The following is a 24,431-nucleotide window of genomic DNA, read 5'->3' on the forward strand; positions in this document are numbered from 1 at the left end:
GACCTCGCACAATTTCTAACCAGCTTATTAATATATATATTATACATGTACTATAATATATATATTGATACTGTTGGTTAAACATTCGTGCCAGGTCCCTGTGTCCTGTATCAATTCTTCAGATAACATGCCCACTAGATCTATATACAGTATAACTTGTCTAAACCGGATGTCATAGGAACCTGCATATTTGGCTGGTATATACAGGTTTCTGAATTATGCAGGTTTTAATTACTATTACAATTTAAAGAAGTAAATGCCACAAAAGTAATTAAGCCAGAATAGACAAGTGATCTGGATTAGAAATGGTCCTAAATTACTCTCATTAAACAGGAAATGCCATACATTAATTCAGAATAGACAGGGATCTGGTTTAGGCAAGAGCCGATTTTTACAGGTTACAATGTACAGATCAAAATTTCCTTTGTATATTCTTAGACTATCTAAAATGTTCAATCTTATTACATTTGGTGAGATAACCTGACGATATTTAAAAATCAGCAGTGTGAATTTGTAGCGTTTAATTCTCTCAACCCTTCAGACACATTTAGACTCTTCTAAATCAAAGACTAGATCAGTCCATTATGAAATATCAGGGGTGAATGAGTTATGATATTCATATAATTAGTAATTATACAGTTTAACATCATTCCAAACTTGACAAACCTTAACTGGAATCTGAACTTTTGAATCTGAATCCCAAGCTGCAATTTTTGGTGTATTCCAACATGTCAGTATTTTGTACGTTTCCATCTGGAAAAAATACTTCACACTTGATACTTAGCACATAAATAAAATATTCAGAAAATTTAAAGTTCAACCATGGTCCTGCATGGCAGACAATGAGATGATGATGAGATTTGAGATTTAAATGTCTATCAATATATTGACTAAATCATGATATAACAAAAATTCTAGCATTAGCAGATTTGCTGTGATTTGATTTGAAATTGCATGGAAGGGAAGATAACATGCTTCATTACAAAATTGTTTTGTGATCATTTTGACAAAATCTACAATTAACAAAACTCAAATTCAAGTTATTATGTAACATTTATTTATTAATTACAATACAATTAAATCTATGGAGTGAGATCAGCGAGATGAACTGAATACAAACAAATAAACAACAGTTGAGAGCACTTGGCTATAAATATTGTTGATCTGATCCTATTACTCGGACAAAATGACACAAATTAAGTGCCATCAAGACAAAAAGAGAAAATTATCAAATTTCAAAGAAAGTAGCTGTATACATGTATAGCGATTAAATTTCATGGATAATTTTTGCTATATTTTCATTTTCACTGAATTTCGTGAATTCTAAACGACAGCTAAATATTCAGAATATAATTAACTGTAACATACCTAAGAACCATGACCCATAGTATTGTGTTCCATTTTGCATATGACAGAGTTATCTGCCCTTGTGGGTATATATTGATTGTGACGTCATGTGTTTGCGAGTGTAACGTCATGCTTTTCAGAGAAAACACATGGAGTTTCACTCACAAAATAATGACGTCACAAATACCTACCTGCAAGGTAAGGTAATTCTGTAATATTCAAAAACCAAATTGATTTATGGCGGGATCAGTAACCGCGAAATTTACCTCCTGCAAATATGTCACTTATACAGGAAACCGCGAAATATTGACCCTCCAAATTGAAATTACTAATACAATAATTTTTGATACGTTAACCATAAATACAGTGCCGTAGTAAAAATGTGTGGCTTAATTACCGTAGTCATTCAAACTATCACGTCTAACTTACACTAATCACTTCAGTTCTCACACAGTGTTAATCTAAAAAAAATCTCTCTACACAAGCACACATGTTAAGTTAGAAATGACATAATTCACACTGTCTGGTCCTAAACAAATAAATTTGAGAGAAACAACCCCTTCGTCTACTTCGGTTGTCCAATTACACAAGTAATTACTGAATATAATCATAGCTGTATATATAGTTTTTAAAACAATAACGATCAAATGTTCATCGAATTGTCCTTTTTGATAAATATTTGAATTATGGACATTTTTCTACTCCCTGTCAAGTTTTATTTCTTATTCATCTAGATAGTATAAGACACACCAATTAAATTGGAAAGAAAGATAATTACAGATCAAGTAAAAAATACTTCTGAATCAATTCATTAAAGATTTTAATACAAAACACACCATGATTGAAAATTATAATGGCAGAACAAATATAAAATACTTTATGAAATGATACACAAATTCAATCTTAAGATTTAATATCTTAAAAGATGAGAGCTATACATCTACATTCGATTTGTCTTAAATAAAAGATATGTCTGTGTTTGTGTTCCTACATTGGACATTTCAGAAGCCTTCAGAGTCGACTGTGATAAGACCTATCTATTCTAAAACATCCACTAATTATATATACTATGCTGTAAAATACTTAATTAAGCGCAGTCATATTTTAATTAAGACTTATTAGCATTGAGTTAGTGGAGTTCGATGGTTCAATACTAGAAATTCCTATTTACAACATTAAGTGCTGTACATGAATTAGCGTTTCAAAGACAGCACGAAAAGTGCTGAAATTATACAACTGATAAAATAAAACTACCGCTAAAATAAATCCACCGCTAAAGTAAGTATGTTTACAGTATAATGGCACTATTAGGCTTCTGTGGCCTGTGAGGAGACTGAGGTCTGAGAATATACTGATATTCTTCACAACAAGTTGATCGTTTATGCTGTTGAGTCTATTCTAGATCTGTTTACAGCTGTGAATTGTAAATAACAAAGAAACCTTCCTTATATCAAGTGCAGTATTGAATCCAGTGTCTTGTTCATGTAATAAGCCATTGTTGTTCTACTGAATGAAAGTTCTAAACGCCCTGGTGAAAGGAGGCGGGCGATTCCATAACATATTTCTATGGGTGTTTGTTCCACAAGAGATAAGTACCCTAAATGGTTCAAGTATGTTACTTCTTGTGACAGCCACACTTCAGCTCTTCGTGGATTCAGCGTCGCTTTACCTGTATGTAGGCTGGTTACAGCGGGGCTTCACCTATCCCGAGCAGGTACTCGTCCTGTAAAATAACAAAATTATAATCATAATCCACTACTACGAACAGTAGTTTCAATCAAAACCTCACAAGATAAATATTTGAAACACTTTGACTAGCAAAAGGCACAATAGAAGTGAAATCATCCCTCAAATTAATATTACTAATTAAATCCACTACTACTAACAGTACATTCAATCCAAATTTAATAGTGAGATAATAATTTGAAACACTTTAGACTTTCACTAGCAATACACATAATGGAAATGAAATCTTCCATCGGATTAATGTTTAATTATTCTTCACAACCTTGATTGGCCCTGCTGTGGGATTTTTTGTTTGTTATGTCATTGCAATGAAAAACATCTAGTTAAGTTTTTGCCTTTTTTTAACACAAATAATATATAAATTTATAAAGTCAAATGTACTGAGAATGATGTCACTGAGCTAAAATCGAAAATAAATTATTCGCCATCTTTATACTATAATCTAATGTACAGTGGATCCTTGATAATCCAAACACGGGAGTCTCCAGCTGAAACCTTCCTAGTTGTAGATTTTGTTTACTTAGTCAATGGTGAAATCTATTCCTGATATTTCAATCTGGATTGCAAGTTTTCCGCACTATTTGTGTTCAGATTATCGTGGGTCCACTGCACATAATATAATGCCTATATTAACACAATGTACAAAATTTAGTACTGAATACCATGATGATGTTTCTTATGACAGATAAACAGAATCAGTACTGGTATCCAATAAGTAGAACATCAGTATTGTGTTAGATAACACAAAAATCAACACACAACATGCTGTTATCCACAAAACACATACAACAGAGCCAAGATGCTTATTTAATTTCCATTATTTTGAAACAAATGATCACAATATGGTTGTTTTATTAGACTTAAAGTGATAACACAGAAATATTTCTTAAAGTATAGGTGCCTGGATTATGAGGGAACAAGGGGTGAGTAGTATAGGGGCCACTCTGGTAATATCAGGGAAACACTCAGGTAACTTCAGGGAACACTCATGTAACATCAGGGAACACTCTGGTAACACTCAAGTAACATTAGGGAACACTCAGGTAACTTCAGGGAACACTCAAGTAACATCTGGAAACACTCGGGGAACATCAGAGAACACTCAGGGAATATTCAAGTAACATCAGAGAACACTCAGGTTACATCAAAGAACACCCAGGTAACATCAGGGAACACTCAAGTAACATAAGGGAACATTCAGGGAACATCAGAGAACATCAGGGAACACTCATGTAACATCAGAGAACACCCAGGTAACATAAGGGAACACTCAACACTCAAGTAACATCAGGGAACACTAGGGGAACATCAGGGAACACTCATGTACACATCAGGGAACACTCAAGTAACATCAGGGAACACTCAAGTAACATCAGGGAACAGTTTGAAACACCAAGGATGCTGGATGATTAGTTTTAAACTTGTGATAAGGGGTTCTTGATCTGATGGTGAGATTATTTGTGATGTCATCAACATATTTTAGTTTGCAGTGTAGGGTGTTGGGACATAAAATTTCACCATTTGTTGATGTCTGAGATATGGTATCTCCATTGCTGTCCACATCTGATGGAGTTGGTTGTGGTGTGACTAGATACCATTGCTGAGAGGCACAAATAAAGACATATATCTTTGAATTATCACTAATAACAGGTATGTTACATCGGGTTCAGAACTCGTAAGCTTTTGGTAACAAACTCATGTTTGCATACCTGCTGTGATGTTTCTTTCATAGAATGTATTAAAGGTGTCACATAAAGGAAATATGCTAAAATGAAACGATGACAAGGGTATTGCCTTTTTTTCGGGAAGGATACCTTTTTTCAGTGATGACAATTTAAAGATTAATTACTTCCTATATATACAGGTCCAAGCAATACAAACACATTAAATATGTACTCTAAAGTGGTCATTTTAAATTTAAGTGTCAAATTAACATCACATTATAAACAGGCCGATACTCTGTTCAGAAGGGTTCATTGCTTGTTGATGCATTCGAGTTTCAGCAGTAACTTAAATTAAAAGCATGAATATTAATAGCTTTGTTACATCCTTACCACTAACTAACAGCTGGATACAGGCTTCCTACCTATAGACGTTCTAATTTCTGTTGGTAAGTAACTTTACACATATAACAACAAACATCGATTAAGTCTGTAATCAGTAGCAAGATAACAGGGAGGTAACTCTTATCAAACTGGTGATTTAATCCAAGCATTTTTACTGAAGCTGTTTAAGTAGACAGGTACAACTTTCATGCTAAAATAAAAACATTAATAACACAGTATTATTTATATATTCCTAACACCAAACATCAAACAATTACACATCGAGTTGATACGCAAACTTCATGCACATATATATATATACCTCGGCAATTTAAAAGTAGCGTTTGGGAATTGACGCAATATAATGTTCCTGGAAATCAAATTGACATAATTATAATGAGATTTAATATTATGGGTTATGATATTTTTTCCTTCAAAATATTAATAAAAATAAACTAATGGACTGTCCCAATAATGAATAACAGTCTGTGGGAGATGAAGAATTCACCACTTTCCCAGGACAATTGATATTAATTTCTAATTTTTATGAATATTGATTATTCCAACCAAAAGAACGTAAACATTTCATGAATTTTCAGTTATTTATAGATCATCCAAGAATAAAATTCATGATTTTTTTTAAATATGAGAAATTCAATAATTTTTTTTTTTTTTTTTTTTAATCTTGGGAAATAATTTAATGATATTTCATAAAGTTGGGTATCCTTTTTTTTCTTTGATTATAAGCAAAGAAAGTATAAACTGTGAAATCATCATGAACATTCTTGCATATTCATGAATCATAATTATATTGTTGAACATAAATTTTCTCATGAATAATCACAAAGGTATAAACTGTAAAATCATCATAAACTTTGTCTTTCTTGCATGTTCATGAATCATATAGTGGTGAGCATGAATTTGTTTATGAATTATCTCACAAGTGAAAAATTCATACCTATCCTTTACTGTTTTTTGGCAAATACCATTGAATTTCCCTACAAAACTTCCATCTTATTTTTGTCAAATACAAGGAAAATTTCCCCTTTAAATCTTCAATATTTTCTTGCCAAATAAAAACAAATTTCCCTAACTACATTAGAGACCCATTGCCCGCCCTCTGCCCTCCATCCATAACATGACCAGACTTTCACTTACGATTAATGTGCTCATCGTATTGTTCATGTGTTCCTGGAAGAACGCCTGTTCCTTTTTGTACATGTCGCCCTCTATACCCTGACGGCGGTACCGTCCTTCCAGACCCTCAAGGACCAGGCTTGAGATATGCTTAGTTCCTTTCGGATTCTCTCGGGTCTTTTTATATGACTCCAGATTACCAGCGATCTTCAGTAAATCTTCATAAGTCTATAAATCAAATATTCAAGTGATTTAAAATTGTTTTTAATAAAGTATAAGTTTGTTGTTTTAAACAAAGCATACTGGGATAGTAGTTCAATACTGTAAATCAACTAATTTTTGAGTGTGATTAAATTTCACGTATTTTGTGGGCCAGTAGAAATTGTGAGAATAGGTCACCCTGAAAAAGTAGAAATCATGAAAAAAAGTCACCCTGAAAAAGTAGAAATCGTGAAAATAAATCATGCTGAAAAAGTAGAAATCGTGAAAATATCTGGTAAGTCAATGCTTAAAAGTGTCAGGCATAAGTTATCAAATAGAACTTAATGAATCTAAATCGTGAAACTAAATTGATGGTAAAGTTGAGTTAAAAAGAGTACAAAATTAATGACTTGATAATTTCTAAATGCATTATGTATTATTTTGGCAATTCAATATTGTGTTACAGAAGTTCAAAACCTAGCTTCTATGATTCCGATGGCCTTGCTCCATTACGGTCTATGGGACCTTTTTCTTATCCTGTTTGTCGAATCGAAGGAGACAGGACAACATTGCTCGTACCAAGAGTTACCATATCAAGAAGCATAACATTTCTGAATATCAGGTTCTCAACCAAGAGTTCCTTTCAACTTGCTCATCCCTCAAGATGTGAATGGATTCTTCTAGTTCTAATGTTGGAACAGTTCATTATGAAATTTTGAGGGAGAATGAGTCAACTGTGGGAGAATATTCATACTTACAGGCAGGAAGGGAAGATCCTCAAAATCATAATGGCCGTCCCATAATGTTACTGTCATACTAGTCCAGGGCTGCAATTAAAATTTCTTTTGATTTAAATTCACATCATATTAATAAATTGTTTCAATAATTTGTCAGTTTTTAATTCTTAATAGTTAATTTTATTGATTTGAGAAAACGCCAAAACATCATAACTTCGGTACACACTATTTAGCGGACGATGCACTAGAGAAGAACAATGATGTAACAATTTACGTAGCTACGTCACTATTCTATGTGCACATATTACGTATACACAGCTTATTTCTACTGACGACTGGCAATTAATTAGACAAACTACAAATGTTGGTAAGACAAAAATGACATGCCTCCATAATTACTGTATAGCAGGTTATTTTTGTGAGAAGATATTTTCACGATTTCACAGGATATTACTATGGTCGCGAAAATAAAATTCGCAAAATAACAAGAGATCCCGGAGGGATCTTGGCGCCCACCAAAGAATGATCTATGTCTGACAACAGAAAGAGGGATCTTTTCCCTGCTTTTCAAACTTTTACTGCATACTATATATGAACCTTGAGAAAGATCCTTTCAGTACTTTCTGAGATATGTAGCAGTAACAAACTTCAATTATCAAAATTCAAGATGGCTACCTGTCGATCATCTTGCTGACCGATCTGTCCCAAAATGCAATATGCACAACTAGGGTCGTAGGGGAACCTACATATGAAATTTGAGAAAGATTCCTTCAGTACTTTCTGGGAAATAGTGTTAACAAACTTTAACTATCAAAATCCAAGATGGCCGCCGGTCGGCTATCTTGTTGACCGATCACTCCCAAAATGCAATATGCACAACTAGGGTTCAAGGGGAACATGCATATGAAATTTGAGAGAGATCCCTTCAGTACTTTCTGAGAAATAGCGGTAACAAACTTTAACTATCAAAATCCAAGATGGCCATCAGTCGGTCGGCCATCTTGTTGACTGATTGGTCCCAAAATGCAATATGCACAACTAGGGTCCTAGGGGAACCTATATATGAAATTTGAGAAAGATCCCTTCAGTACTTTCTGGGAAATAGCGGTAACAAACTTTAACTATCAAAATCCAAGATGGCCGCCGGTCGGTCATCATTGTTGACCGATTGGTCCCAAAATGCAATATGCACAACTAGGGCCCTAGGGAAACCTACATATTATATTTGAGAAAGATCCCTTAAGTACTTTCTGAGAAATAGCGGTAACAAACTTTAACTATCAAAATCCAAGATGGCCGCCAGTCGGCCATCTTGTTGACTGATTGGTCCCAAAATGCAATATGCACAACTAGGGCCCTAGGAGAACCAACATATGAAATTTGAGAAAGATCCCTTCAAAACTTTCTGAGACATAGCGGTAACAAACTTTAACTATCAAAATCCAAGATGGCCGCCGGTCGGCCATCTTGTTGACTGATTGGTCCCAAAATGCAATATGCACAACTAGGGCCCTAGGGAAACCTACATATATATTTGAGAAAGATCCCTTCAAAACTTTCTGAGAAATAGCGGTAACAAACTTTAACTATCAAAATCCAAGCTGGCCGCCAGTCGGCCATCTTGTTGACCGATTGGTCCCAAAATGCAATATGCACAACTAGGCCCTAGGGGGAACCTACATGTGAAATTTGAGAAAGATCCCTTCACAACTTTCTGAGAAATAGCGGTAACAAACTTTAACTATCAAAATCCAAGATGGCCGCCAGTCGGCCATCTTGTTGACCGATTGGTCCAAAAATGCAATATGCACAACTAGGGCCCTAGGGGAACCTACATGTGAAATTTGAGAAAGATCCCTTCTGTACTTTCTGAGAAATAGCGTTAACAAGAATTGTTAACGGACGGACGGACGGAAGGACGGACGGAAGGACGGACGGACCACGGACGAAAGGCGATTTGAATAGCCCACCATCTGATGATGGTGGGCTAAAAATAAATTGATGGAATATATATTAAATTCAAATCGCAAAATTTTTTGAATACTAATTTGAATTGAATTTTCCCATTTTAAGTCAAAATCTTAAAAATAAAGACCCATGAAAATAAATGGCTATTAGTATATCAAAGCCAGATATTAAAGATAAAACAGGACAGGAAATATACCATAGTACACAATCCTTTAGTCCTGTGAGGTACCATAGTCGGCCCAATAAGCGTCCCATCCCTATAAGTGCCCCACCCTCTTTTTCAGGTATCAATTTCACTTCGAATTAAATACAGACTGCAAACTGTGTTGGTTTCCTTACTGATTTCTTTTGCAAAGTGATTTATGGCTTACTCTGTGGAATAATTTTATGAAAGGCTAGTCCAAATTTGTTTTCATTAAGCACCACCTTATTTGTTTCAATTTTCTAAATGCCCTAAGTGCATATTAGGTTGAATACAGAATGAAATGATGTACTTACAATTCTCTGAGTTTTCTTGTCCCACTTCCATTTCTCAAACACCTCGTTCGCAGGATGTATACTGAAGGATTCTACAATACCCTCCGGAGGTTTGCCTCGGAATACAGGCAGTTCATGTACACCGGTCAGCACTGCATTTCTGTGTGAAACATTAAATATTTATTTATTTATTTGTTTATTTATTTATTTATTCTTATTTATTTATTTATTTATTTACTCTTATTTATTTATTAATCTATTTTTATTTATTCATTTATTTATTCTTATTTATCTATTTATTTAATCTTATTCATTTATTTAATCTTATTTATTTATTTGTTCTCATTTATTTATTTATTTATTTATTCTTATTTATTTATTTATTGTTGATACAACAGACTCTTTGGCCCACTAATCAATAAAGTTTAAATTAATAGACATTACTGTTATACAAGATCTTTTGACTAATAACTAAGACTGGAACAGTTCATTATGAAATTACAGGGGTAAAACTTTAACAATTGGAAGAATTCAATGTGAAATTACAGGGGTAACATTTTCACTATTGGAAGAATTAATTGTGAAATTACAGGGGTATAACACTAAGACTGGGACAGTTCATTATGAAATTACAGTAGTAAAACTAGTTCATTGTGAAATTACAGATTTGGGTAAAACTTTAAGACTTGAACAGTTCATTGTAAAATCACAGGTAATATCTTTACAATATGGAATAGTTCATTATAAAATTACAGGTCTGTGAAAACCTTTAAGACAGGAAAATTCATTATGATCTAACAGGGGTATAACTTTGTAATTGGAACATTTCATTTTGAAATTACAGGTGTGGGGTAAAACTTCATGATTGGAAGAGTTCATTGTAAAATTACGGGGGTTAAACACTATGACTGGTACAATTCACTTACGCTTCAAACAAAGGCATGGCTGTCCAACCAATGATCTGATCCTCTGAGATGTTGAGATCTTCGCCCTGAAGGTTTCGGATAAGACCTGGTCCATTGTGATCAGCTAAAGCCTTGTATTTAAGAGTCACACCAAATATCTGGATCATTAATACTGAGTTGGTGTCGTAGTGTGGCTTCAGATTCTGTCAATCAAAATGAATGTTGAATTTTGGTTTTATTAGACACAAGAAATACAGTATGGTTATAACGAACCTTTAGGGACATATTCTTGTACACATAATTCAGATATCACTACCCACCGAGGTGACACTTGATACTGGCTAAAACTTCAAATCAGCCACTAACAAAATAATATTTATTAGGAAAATTTTGGACAAAAAATTTAAAGATACTCCACCGCCAACAAAGCATAAATGATATTCATCAGCTGAACAATAAATGGTGTTTGATCATGAATATATATGTCTAATTAACACAAAAAATAATATGAAATAATTTATTTCGCCTTTGGTGCAGGCACAATCAGTACTTCCTTCCATATAGGATAAAGTGACACGGAATTTTTAGGGATGCAATTAATTTTTCTTCATATTTTTAACTTGAAGTAAAAAAAAGAAGCTCAAACTTTTCAATGGTGGTAATGGTGTAAAGTAAGTAACTTATGTAACTGAAGAAAAATACGAAATCGTCTGCTCCTGTTTTTGATAGTGAAAAATACCAGTTGTCAGCGGTGGAGCATCTTTAAGTGTTAACCTTGAATATCTTACAGGTAATACATTGTATGTACATATGCAGTTCACTTGAAAAGCTGAGAACATATAAGTTTAATCATGGCCCTGCCGACTTTGAATGTAAGATGTTTATTTTAAAAATTTTCGAATTTTATTGACATCACCATTACATAACATGCCGGCATCTATCAAAATACATGAACAAGACAAAGTATTATACAATTTTTTACGTTGAAATAGTGGTATATAAACAGGCTAAGGTGTGCTGATGGCTGTATAGCCATGTGGTTTATTAAGATAGTGACAACAACAACATTGTCAGACCCATTTCCTGAGTGTACATTCAAACGCTGACTTCCGTTAATAAGACTACAATATGAGTAAACGTATTTCAACATATCAAAAACTCACTCGAACATCGTCATTCCATTTAGGATCTGTCATGACACTGTTGAAATCAATTTTATCCGTGAGGAAGCGTTCCTCTCCGCCATGACCTTCAGCCGTTAGCGGCATATCTCGGACCTTCTCTCCCGGCTCTATCTTACAGTAGCACTGTGTGTACAGGTTTTCTGTAAGAAAATAGGAAATATTAATTCTGTAAATGGCTACAGGAAAGGTTTGGGCAGCATGCTAGTAACAGTACAGAGTAAGAAGGAACACTGCTTACATGTTAACATTATACAGGCAAAATTTCCTAACCTCAAATTGACCTGAATTTCTGTTTAAAATTTTGACCTAAAATTGACCTGAAATTTATCTGATAATGATCTGAATTTTACCTGATAATGACCTGAATTTGACCTGATATTCACCTGAATTTTACCTGATATTGACCTGAATTTTACCTGATTATGACCCGAATTTCATCTGATATTGACCTGAATTTCACCTGATAATGACCTGAATTTTACCTGATAATGACCTGAATTTCATCTGATATTGACCTGAATTTCACCTGATAATGACCTGAATTTTACCTGATGACCTGAATTTCACCTGATAATGACCTGAATTTTACCTGATAATGACCTGAATTTCATCTGATATTGACCTGAATTTCACCTGATAATGACCTGAATTTTACCTGATAATGACCTGAATTTCATCTGATATTGACCTGAATTTTACCTGATAATGACCTGAATTTCATCTGATAATGACCTGAATTTTACCTGATAATGACCTGAATTTCATCTGATATTGACCTGAATTTCACCTGATAATGACCTGAATTTTACCTGATAATGACCTGAATTTCATCTGATATTGACCTGAATTTTACCTGATAATGACCTGAATTTCATCTGATAATGACCTGAATTTTACCTGTTAATGACCTGAATTTCATCTGATATTGACCTGAATTTCACCTGATAATGACCTGAATTTTACCTGATAATGACCTGAATTTCATCTGATATTGACCTGAATTTTACCTGATATTGACCTGAATTTTACCTGATAATGACCCAAATTTCATCTGATATTGACCTGAATTTCACCTGATAAATGACCTGAATTTTACCTGATAATGACCCAAATTTCATCTGATATTGACCTGAATTTCACCTGATAATGACCTGAATTTTACCTGATAATGACCTGAATTTCATCTGATATTGACCTGAATTTCACCTGATAAATGACCTGAATTTTACCTGATAATGACCCGAATTTCATTTGATATTGACCTGAATTTCACCTGAATTTCAGGTTATGAACTTTTGCCTGTGTAGCAATTTACAGAATTTTTTCTGCGTTTAAGAGCAATACCAATTTGAAGTCCAAATCTTTCACCTTCTTCTGTATCTTCAGTTTTCCTAAAATAGCCCTTGAGAGTAAAAAGTCTAGACAAAATACACATATAAGACAAATTACATGGTAGTCCTTTTCTTACTCTCTTCAAAAGTACAAAATCTAACAGCACCTGTTATTTTTACCATTCCTGGTCCAACATTTTAATCTAACTCCCTTTAATTTAAAATAGTAACTTTATAGTTGTTTTATTTCATGGTTGTAAAATTTCGCAATGTAATGTTTGAAACTGATTAGCAGGTGTTTATTTTTTTAAATGATCTTTTTAGCATTTGAAAGCATCATTCGTACGCCAGACAGGCTATAATATGTAAAACTATGAATTTGTAAAGTTTGAAACTGATTAGCAGGTGTTTATTTTTTAAAAATTATCTTTTTAGCATTTGAAAGCATCATTCGTACGCCAGACAGGCTATAATATGTAAAACTATGAATTTGTAAAATTTTGTGAGTTCACAAGTTTGGATTGATTCGCGAATTTAGTGAAAATAAAACTCCAGCAAATATTAGCAACAATAGAGTATTTAAATAAGACTACAACTTACCAATAGGTGGCAGCCCCCACACACGGTTGACTCGGACTCTTAGTCCCTGCTTTATACGGTAACGAACCATAGCGTCAAGAGGCAGATTGCCCGCTGTAAATTTGGGACCGACTTTCTTGATGTCAAGCTTGGCTTGGAGCCACCCAAGCAGTTCTTCATCTGTCTCTCCTGCAACAGGCGTAAGATAAAATTACCTATAATCAAAACATTACCTTATTTACCCCTGAAATTTCATAATTGACTTGTCTAGTCTTTGATTTAGAAGTGTCTAAATGTGTCCTCAGGGGTGCGGTCGAAGATTATTCTTTTGTCAAAAAACGCAAGTGTTCTATTTATACGGTCATTTAGTGATAGCTTAAAAATTATATATTAAGCCAACGGCTATCTGAAAATTGTAATTAGATCAAGGAGGTCAAAGGTCATTTCATAGTCAAAGTGAATAGATTTAGAAATCCTTTAAAATTGATGACAATAGTTAGCAGATAAGTCATTAATAATTGTTAAAAAGGTCAAAAGGTGAGAGCTGATTAGATAATTAAACAAAAGTAAGAATGATCTATCCAACCATGGTATATAATCATCAGCAAAATATTTTTGGGTTAGTTTTGTTTTACCACTTATAAACATTACTTATAAAAGTAAGGCTTATGGGATGGAAGAAACCTGGAGAATCCCCAAAATAGCATTGACCTACAGTCATGCAGTAACAGACAACTGCCCCTTATAGGTTTCAAACTTGTGGGCATTTGGTAGCATCTCATAATTTTCTCCTCCCTCCCTCCTCCTCCTTCTCCCAACTCTTTCAGAAATTAACTAAATGTAAGTAGGTCTACCTTACCTAGTGGGAAGCCCTGTGAGGTTTGTAGTCTCTGCACCATCGCCATCTCTGTTTTAGGGTAGTTCATGTTATCGGCGTAGCTGGCGAATATTCTTTCGTCTGTGATGGTCGGGCGGGCTGGTTCAGAGTGGTAGTAACCAATACCGTACTTAGGACTTTCTACATAGTCCTGTAAAACAATTATACTGAGAGTAAATTATCTGTGTTTCGTTTTTGATTGAATGGCATAAAATTATGTTGATTCTGAGAGTACTTTTAAATTATTTTAGTTCAAATTATTACAAAAAATAATTTCACTATAATTGAAACTTTTAGAGATTGTTATCAACTTAATTTTTTTTATCAATTGTTTGAATTGAGATGTACACAACAGCAAGATATCTAGAGTCCGATGTATAGTTTCTTACGCCTCTTGAGATATGATAATGGCAGTTCATTTACATGTTTGGGTAAAATATCAAGCACTGCCTTTCCACAAAATTCTCCATTTTGTTATCACATTTTCATAGTGTAGTTCCATCTGTAACAAGAATTTTTACACAGCAAAAATAATGTATTGCATGCTCTTACCTTTTCATGAGGCAAAATTCTGACCAGGATTGAGGCAGCAGGCACGACCTTGAATTGGTCTAGATCTGTTACTTTGTATCGGGCTTTGTTCTTCGGCACTCCATTACGAAGTCGTAGCTGGTGACCACCTACATTCAGCTTTCCTTTCTGATAGAAAGATGAGAATTAGATTATTGTATGTTTATATTTTCACTGCAGCTTATTACCCAGCACAGTTGGAATTCATCAGTCTATGAAAAGTCATCCACTTATTATGACGTCATTATCATTGTGACGTCACAATTGTCACGCCAGTCATCACGGAAGACGGCTGTTCAGATGGCTGTTCCATCTTTGACGATAATGAAATCAAGACAAAAATTAATTCTGTATTCATTACAAAAATCTCTTAAAATTGATGTAGATGTTTTTTGGAGCATCAAGAACAGGAGGCCCATGGGCCTTAATGGTCACCTGAGTTCGGATATAGAATGAAACAAAGACATATATACACTATATACTGGCCCTTGATGTCGCTCAGTGATTTTAAAAATTTGACTTCTTAATCTATGAAGAGCATGCTTCCATTAAACCTGTGAACTCAAAAGAAGATTGTTTGAAATCTTAGTCATTTTGACAATGTTTAACTCCGCCCCTTTTCACAGGTTGGAATTAGTCATAGAAGTGCACACTGAAATTTATTTAGGCATTGATGGCACCAATTTTTTAATTTCATCGTGGTATGAAAGTAACTTCGTTTGCAAACTGTGGGAATCAAGGTAGAATTTACTTACATTGAAAATTGGAACAATATTACTTTTTTTTTTTAAATTTCATCAGGGTAACAATCTGTGTGACATTTACTTATATTGAAAATTGGAACAAAAACGCTATTTTTAATTTCATGATTCATCAAGGTATGGAAGAAATTTTGTTTGCTAACTGTGAATCAGGATGAAATTTACTTACATTGAAAATTGGTACAAAAACACTTCCAATGACACTGATCTGTTCTGCGAAGATGTCGTAGGTATAGACACGAAGAAAAGCAACCATCTGTGGATTAAGTTCTTTCTGTTCCTCGTTAAACTCTAATCGGAACTCGAACCTCGGACTACGAGCTGAGCTCCGCAGATCTGGAATCGCCAACATGACCCTGGTCATGTCGGGTGCACCAATGATACCGGTAACCTGTGAGCATAAACAATTATTATCGCAATTATGTCAAAGATGGCAGCTATTATAACGGAATTAAAGTTTGAATGAGAATCAAATGAAAAATATGGCAATAATGCAGATGAGTCTATTTCAAGTTTTGCAGATAACCATGGTAACAAAATACAAATATTTTCTGTTTTGGTCTAAACAAAGAAAGTATTTTGATGACAAGTGAAAACTCATGGTTCCACCATCTTGGATCCATGTAGTACGCTTTAATCAAGAAATAACGGCCATTTGTGTTGGTTTGGTTTGGAAGGTACAATGTATTCCATTTTAGATACAGCAGCTTCGTATCTGTACAACTGGTAAAAAAACATGTTAATAGAACGCAGGCAGAGTATCAATTTGATATACTGTAAAGCTGGTATTTTCGAGGGCAAAAATTTTCGCGATTTGAACCTAAGATTAGAAAATTTAATTTTAAAATTACATGTATTTAAAAATATTGATTCCCTAATTTTTTTTTTATAGAGAATCAATTGTTTGCGATTTGGCATGAATTGTATCAATTTATATAAATCAACCAATTCTTTATTTTTCACTGATCAAAATTTCGCGACCAAGGTGATGGCCTTCTAAATCGCGAAAATATCCCTGAAAAAATAAGAGGCTTTTCATGTATTAGCTGGCTATTTATTTACCTTGATGATAGATGCATTGTCAGGGATGAAGTGAACAGCATCAATGTAAAGATCAAAGTAGGAGTTGGTCCCCGTTGGTTCCGGATCTTTACGAGAGGCGAATGGATTGTGTTCCACCCAGGGATCAAGTAACTCATCTGGAGTTTTAATAACTTCCTTCCTGGATAGCGAAATAAATGGTTACATATTAGTTCTACATTAGTCTTTCCAACGATCAAGAAGTTCAATGTTAGTTCTGATATATATCTACTTTTATCACATAATCAGCCTGATATCCAGTGATTTCGTCTGTGTGATATTTTTGCATGTGTCACTAGTGTCATATGAACTGGAGCGATTTTCATTGGCTGAAACATTCATTGTGACGTCAAGACGGAAACAATAAAATGACGTCAAGAAAAATGAGGCGACATCATGATTTCAAGAACGGTCCGACAAAATGGCGACCTTCGCTGGATTTTGTTATTAAATATTTTGACTAAAATTCTTTAACATGTAGGTTTTTGTAGGTTTGTGACAAAAAAGTATCTTAAATTTGTGTTCATTTAATATGAGATTTTATGAAACTCGTCTTGAAGTTTTGATTTTTGCTTGCCAAGGCTCGCAAAAGTGGAAACTTCCTAAACTTGTTTCATAATATCTCATATGAAATGAACACTCAGTTAAGATCCTATACATATATATTTTAACATATAAAAAAAATGTTCTGTCAGACGGAAAAAAAGGCGAGAGTGGGGTTACACAATATTTCTTCCTCTGAATTTCGTGTGAAATTCTTAAAGAAATATTGCCTTTGTAGGTAAGGGCAAGGGAGATGAATATGATAAATGATAATTAAGATATTTTTAGCAGCACTGAAAAATGCATTTCTCGGCTTCCAGACAACAGAAACCACCAGATCACCAGATAAAATCATTTTATTACTGATCATTATATCAATCTTGTTGGAAAAAAATGTGGCATTTTTCCAAAAGGTATGACTGGAATCAAATTCTTTATCTTTGTACATGCGCTTTTCATTAATTAGAGGGATCAGAAATTTACACTTGATCATGAACTAAATTTTTAACCAATTTTTATTTTCAATTCGTTGTGAAGCAAATAAACCCTTAAACTGACAGACTGTCGAAGAGGTTAATGACAGAAAACTTGTAAAACGACACTTACTCCTCTTCTTGTTCTTCCTCCTCCTCTTCCTCTTTCTCGACCGGCGTCTCCGGTGGAGGCGTGGCCACCTTAATCTCCTCGACTCTTTTCTTTGCCTTTGGCTCATGTTTTGGCTCATACACAACCACTCCCAGTTCTGAACTGTAGCCCAATAGACCCTCTGTAATGTGAAAACTCCAGTTATACCAAAAATTGGATTTGTTGTTATAGTACTTATATGATGAATGTTTTTAAATCTTTCAACTCATTCACCCCTGAAAATGTACAATGGACTGTTCCAACCTTTGAATTAGAAGAATTCAAATGCAGAATCAGGGGTGAATGAGTACTTATAATAATGAATATTTTATGGCCATTAAACTCATTCACCCCCGAAAATGCACAATGAACTCTTCCAGCCTTTGAATTAAGACAGTTCAAATGCAGCATCAAGGGTGATCTATGAATGAATTAATGGCATACAAAGAATTAATGGAGGAGGAAAGTTGGAATTTCCTGAGGAAAACCACAGACTTACAGCCAGTAAGGGGTGATCTGTGAATGAATTAATGGCATACAAAGAATGGAAGGGGAAAGTTGGAATTCCCTGAGGAAAACCACAGACTTACAGCCAGTACCTAGTAGCTACCTCAAAATGAAGGGAAAGTGGGAGACTGCCTGTCATCAAATAATAAATAATGAAATTGTTAATGCAATTACCACAGTTATCTTTGTAAGGCATCAAAACGATCTTTTTTGGGTCCCGCCTTCTCATACCCCATGGGTATCAAAAAGGGCCACATGCAAAGAAAACCAGAGAACTTAAATACAGACTGACAGAAACATATAACATTTGAAAAGTTGCTGTAAACTGAATTTTCTTCCGTCAGACGAGAAAAGTACAAAAATTTGTTTCCTTTCCTGGATCTTAATCACTAACTTAACTCATTCATCCCCGAAGACACATTAGGCTCTTCTAAATCAAAGACTAGACCAGTCCATTATTAATTTCAGGGGTGTATGAGTTAATAGATGTACAATATTAGGATTAATTAAGCATTTGTACCCACCAGGTTTTTCTTTGGGAGTTTGAGGAACAGTGGAGATGAGGGAGTCTGGGACTTCGCCGGCGTGGATAGAATGTTTGTTGTCCCCAGCCTGTAGGGTCCACTGCACATCCAAAGAGTCTGTTGATTTCCTTCCCGGTGAGTCACGGTAAAATAAAGGCACACGCGCCCAGCCAAGCTGAACCGTCCTCGCCTCTACAGAGAAGACAGTATAATCAGCATCCGTTGCAGGTAGTATTACGTTGTAAGAAAAAATTCTTTACTTCACTGACCATAGCAAGAACATTTTCAACTATCCCACAGAAGGAGAAATTACATATTAATTAATCAAATCAATATGAATATACAGTGTCTCTTCTTTTTGTCTCTTTGCCCACAGGCACATGGAATCAAAAGTCATGGAGTACCCGGTAGGTAAAATCATTTTTGAATTCCATTTTTATTTTTTGAAATTCAGGATGGATTTTACTACAAGATTTGACAAATGATTTCATGTGCCTGGGAATGACCAAGTACTCGAAAATCATAAAAAGTACAACAGCTGTTTCTATAGATAACTGGTACCCCCAAATTACTCTAGCTTACTGTTTGGAAATGAAATGGGTCACTACATAGAAGACAGGATTCTGAAAGAACACGAATATACCACAGCCTCCCAAAAACATACCTCCCAAGACATCCACAACACAATACATTGAACACATGAGAGCTAGGTCATCCTTAAAAGATCTTAGATGTTACCGGTAATAAGACTTTAATCTAATAAACCAAGCCATGGTGTAAAATAAGTCACTTTTGTAAGTGAAAGAAAATACTTATTTGTCTGCTCCTGTTTTTGATAGAGAAAAAATATCATTCGCCGGCGATGGAGTGTCTTTAACAGAATGTTAATTAATCTTATGAACCAAACCAAACCAAATTCTCCCACACAGATTTCATATGAACACTATCATTGTTATTTTTTTTTTTTTTTGCATCGAACAGATAAGTCTGAAAAGGTCCTACAGTGGAACCTCCTGAAACCGATCATGGTCGGTGCACATAATTTCGGCCGGTTTAGAGAGGGTTCGGTTTGGAGAAGTGAACCGAATACCGATCATTACGACCGGATTTAATCGATCGGAAGTCGTTTTTTACACTAGTGTACCGCATGTATGGCTAGTGTTCGTTAAAACCGACCGATATTGATTGTTAATAAGAATGTTATCACAAAAGAGAGAATAATACGTTTAAAAAGGAATGGATTACAACAATCTTGACTTTGTTACCGCTTATAAACGTAGTTTAGTTAGTTAGTTGCGTGAATGTTCTTGGGGATGTTCTCGTCTGCACTAACCTACACTATGATCGCTTCCGGTTACGTCAAGAATCAAATTATATGGTCTAATTACACGATGATCAGTCGATGCCGGTCATTATATGACATAGTCATTTTCTAAAACTATACATGGCTTCGGCTTCTTCATACAGATAATTTACGTTATCAGACAACTACATATGTAAATAAAAAATCTGTGTGATTTGAATACGAAACTTTCTCTTTATTACTAGCTCTGCTTGTTTTCCTACAGTAAACAAACCGCGTGCACGTGGTAGATCTTCGTTAAATATCTAAACAATAGACATGATTAAATAATTACACCACATCTCGGGTTATAATTACCGGGTTAATTACTGTTGTACCCACCCTATAGCCAAGGATGTTTCACATCTGTATACATGCCCCAGGACATGGCATGCGACAACTATGCTACAGGTACGTGTGTATTTCACGGTCGGTTGATCAGACCTCAATGCAATCTATCGGTGTCGCTCAGGTAAGGCCGGTTTTCAGAAGTGTATTTTAGTTACATTTGACTATTCTGCTCTCGGAATTGGGAGGGATCGGTTTTGGGAAGTTTTATATACTATTAATAAAAAGGAATTCATTCCGTACATGACATCCATGTTCGGTTTCTAGAGGTGATCGGTTTTGAGAAGGTTCGGTTTTGGGAAGTTCCACTGTATCCTTAAAATTAAAACACACAAATATTTGGTGTAAACCAATAAATTGTCTATTCATATTGCGTAGACTACAAGGATTTAAACCCAACTCATCACAAAGATAGACACACCTGATTGGTTAGACGCTGGTTTCTTGTACTCTACCCTTATAAGGGCATATGGGTGTGCCCCAAGTTCCCGTTCTACGTCGTACTGGGAAATATCGATACTCTCGTACACAAACTTGTCCTGTGGGAAGTGCATCTCATACAACAGGTTTTTGTACATATCTTTAGTCTGCACAGACGTGTATGCTGGGTGCATTGACATACGGGAACGAAGCTTGATGCTTCCGAAGTAGATGGACACATGCAGTTGCATTTCAGCCGCCATCAAGTGATTCAACCACGATTCCTGTCGAAAGAAAAAAGGACATGAAATGGTGATATTATATACGGTATAGTGGATAAATTTTGCGGGGTATTTATTCTTGCTTTATTTACAGTTTTCCTGAAATTTGCAAAGGCAAAACACCAGTGAAATTCTTTTAATTTCAAAACTGTTAATATGCTAATTTAGCTAATAATGCATTTAGAGCAATTGGTATACCCCAAAATTAAAACCCTGCAAATATGTTTCATAACGAAACTGTGAAATATACATCCCTCAAATCTAAAGTGCTACTACATTTTACATATCAGGCATTTCTTGATAATTTTTATTATTTTCTTTGTATCATTTCAGTTATATTTCAATTTTTTATGTATAAGACAATATGCTCAAGTTACTGTACAGTTGGTTAACTCTGTGGGAGAAAATTTCGTTATTTACTCATTTATATTTTACTGTGGGGAGAAATGTTTGCTCATTTGTCAATATCTCACAATAATAAGCTTTACTGAAAGGTCATTTTACTTTCATTCGTTGGCTTTTCGATAACAGGTATTTCAGTTCACTGAACTTGGACACCAAAAGCACATTACACATTAGGGGTGACTATCGCTTACAATTTTAACTATTGCAATACTATTGCTATCGAGTGAAACACTATTGTGATAGTTCAACTATTGCAGAATACAATTGCAATAGTATTGTGATAGTATTGCACACTGAATTCCATGACAATCCGGTCGATAAATTGGCCGGCATGATGTACATTTACCTGCTAGCGTCAGTACCAACTCAAACGCAATGAAGATCGTGATTGAGAACATTGTCGGTGTTTGCGTTTGGATTGAATAGTATGGAAAAGTGACATTTTATCATGACTGTTAGTCTGTTACTGTATGAAACCTCTGTGAGTACATGATTTTAGCCCAAGTTACAGAAAAATATCTGACTATTGAAACTATCGATAGTTTGGCATACTATCGGCGATTGTTATTGACTTTTTGAAATTGCCATCGATTGATAGAGTTGAGAAGCATACAATTGCAATATATCGATAGACCGATGTATTGTTACACCCCTATTACACATAGACTGATACACAGGTACTTACATTAGACACAGCATTTGATGGGATAACCAGCTTCAGACTAATGTCCTTGATACCAAACGACTGGAGGAATCCAGGGACAGTGGGACTGGCGATGGAAACACCACCACTGAGGCGTGATGCTGGTGTCCTGTAACAAAAAAGCAAAATCAGATCAGCTGAATTCACTTAATGAAAGTATTTCTTAAAATAGCAAAAAAAAGTTCATTTACAACTTTACAGTTTTTATCTTATGTGAAGAATTTTACAACTTTATATTTTTTTTTATTTCATTTTTTTTCAACACAAATTGACCTCACTATTAATGTACATTCCACTGTGGCCTAATTAAATTGAACTTTGACCTAGTTAAATTCCACTGTGACTTGATTACAGTGAAACCTGCCTTAGTGAATCCTCTATATAAAGACCACCTGTTTATTAAGACAACATTCTTTGAGTTCCAAATGGCCATAGAGACCACTTTTCCCTTGTCCCTTGAGTGGCCTTTGTAGACAAGTTTGACAATACAATGCATTATACCATGCATAGATTTCAAGATGGAGTAAAATGAACTAGAACTGTCGCCAGAGTGGCCAACTGATACCCCTGCTGCACATATTTAGTAATAACACCATTAATGAGTGCCATTGCAGAACCCTATATAGTTTAATCAACTCCCTTTTATGTTGGGGTTCTGTGTACCAAATTTAATCAAAATCTTTCAAGTAGTTCAGGAGTTTGCGGGACAAAATTGTGTCTACAGACAGACAGACGGACAACCCGATTCCAGTATATCCCCCCCCCCAACTTGCAAAGGGAATAAATACAGAAAGCAGAATATGTATAACTCTGCCTTGAAGACCCATGTGTATATATATATCTGTATATACACAAGATAAGTCTCTATATTGCATTAAAACATGGACACCCAAATCATTGCTAGATTTAGAACTAAAGTACACTCGTGATGAAATTTCACTTACCTGCTAAGGTAAATATATCGAAACTGGTGTTCATTTTTCGATTCTTTTACACCCATTTTAATTTGAGGAGATATTGGATTCTAACAAAACGTGAAGAGTATGGTTTGTATAATAACGTATGACTAAGTACAATGTATGCCCAACTGTAAACAGAGTACACCAGAACTGTGTATATCCCATTGTCAGGGTCTTTAATAGATAGCAATCTACACACTCTGATGAGCCTTCAAGAGCAATACAATGATTACGGTAGATATTTGGCAGTTATGATCTTTAGTAAATTCATATCTAATTTATCATAATTTCTGTAATATATGAATTAAACTCTTACAATTGGAAATTGCCAAATTGACCCCTCCCAGGCCATTGGAAGGGGGTGGTGGTGGTGGGGGGTAGGGTGGGGAGGGAGTGGGTTGTCACTCCCACAGTTTGTAAAATTTTGAATCACCAACACATATGGATGCCATCAGTTCAATATGACTACAAAAACTATTCAATGCATAGTTTCAATAAGAAGTTGTAGAAATAGCCAAATTGACACACTCAGGGAAAGCCCCACCATTTGTATAAGTTTTGATCCTCATCCCATAAAGATCTTATCAATGCAATATGAGTGTTATTCAATATTTAGTTTCAAATAAGAAGTCATTATTTACATGGAAATAGCTAGATTGACCCTTTTGGTCCTATCCCTCAGGTACCTGGGGGAGGTGGGGGGGGGGGGGGGTCATTTACATGGAAATACCCAGATTGACCCCATCTGGCCCCGGCCCATCCCTCAGGTCCCTGGGGGAGGGAAGAGGGGGTCTTATCCTCACCATTTGGATTATTGAACTAAAAGCTTG

At 35.0% G+C, this 24,431-nt stretch overlaps 1 protein-coding gene across 4 annotated transcripts in view; it reads right to left on the reverse strand.

Moving 5' to 3' along the window:
• Positions 1-2,223: 2,223 nt before the first annotated feature.
• The window catches only part of LOC138331234 (uncharacterized), a 35,555-nt gene continuing 13,347 nt past the window's right edge, over positions 2,224-24,431 (reverse strand). For 2 of the 4 annotated variants that reach the window (XM_069278725.1, XM_069278724.1), the window contains 16 exons: positions 22,625-22,751; positions 21,255-21,537; positions 19,144-19,335; positions 18,095-18,254; positions 16,928-17,087; positions 16,035-16,256; positions 15,087-15,233; positions 14,517-14,685; positions 13,679-13,846; positions 11,727-11,887; positions 10,585-10,766; positions 9,680-9,818; positions 7,235-7,303; positions 6,297-6,503; positions 4,612-4,693; positions 2,224-3,070 (listed from right to left, as the gene is read on the reverse strand). In XM_069278725.1, the coding sequence (XP_069134826.1) occupies positions 3,045-3,070; positions 4,612-4,693; positions 6,297-6,503; positions 7,235-7,303; positions 9,680-9,818; positions 10,585-10,766; positions 11,727-11,887; positions 13,679-13,846; positions 14,517-14,685; positions 15,087-15,233; positions 16,035-16,256; positions 16,928-17,087; positions 18,095-18,254; positions 19,144-19,335; positions 21,255-21,537; positions 22,625-22,751 (2,494 nt within the window). In that variant the 3' untranslated portion in view covers positions 2,224-3,044. Of the gene's footprint in view, positions 3,071-4,611; positions 4,694-5,460; positions 5,509-6,296; positions 6,504-7,234; positions 7,304-9,679; positions 9,819-10,584; positions 10,767-11,726; positions 11,888-13,678; positions 13,847-14,516; positions 14,686-15,086; positions 15,234-16,034; positions 16,257-16,927; positions 17,088-18,094; positions 18,255-19,143; positions 19,336-21,254; positions 21,538-22,624; positions 22,752-24,431 lie in introns of all 4 variants that reach the window. The other 2 variants (XM_069278726.1, XM_069278727.1) reach the window with 2 other exon arrangements.

The sequence above is a fragment of the Argopecten irradians genome, chromosome 9, assembly GCF_041381155.1.
Source record: "Argopecten irradians isolate NY chromosome 9, Ai_NY, whole genome shotgun sequence".
NCBI lineage: Eukaryota > Metazoa > Mollusca > Bivalvia > Pectinida > Pectinidae > Argopecten > Argopecten irradians.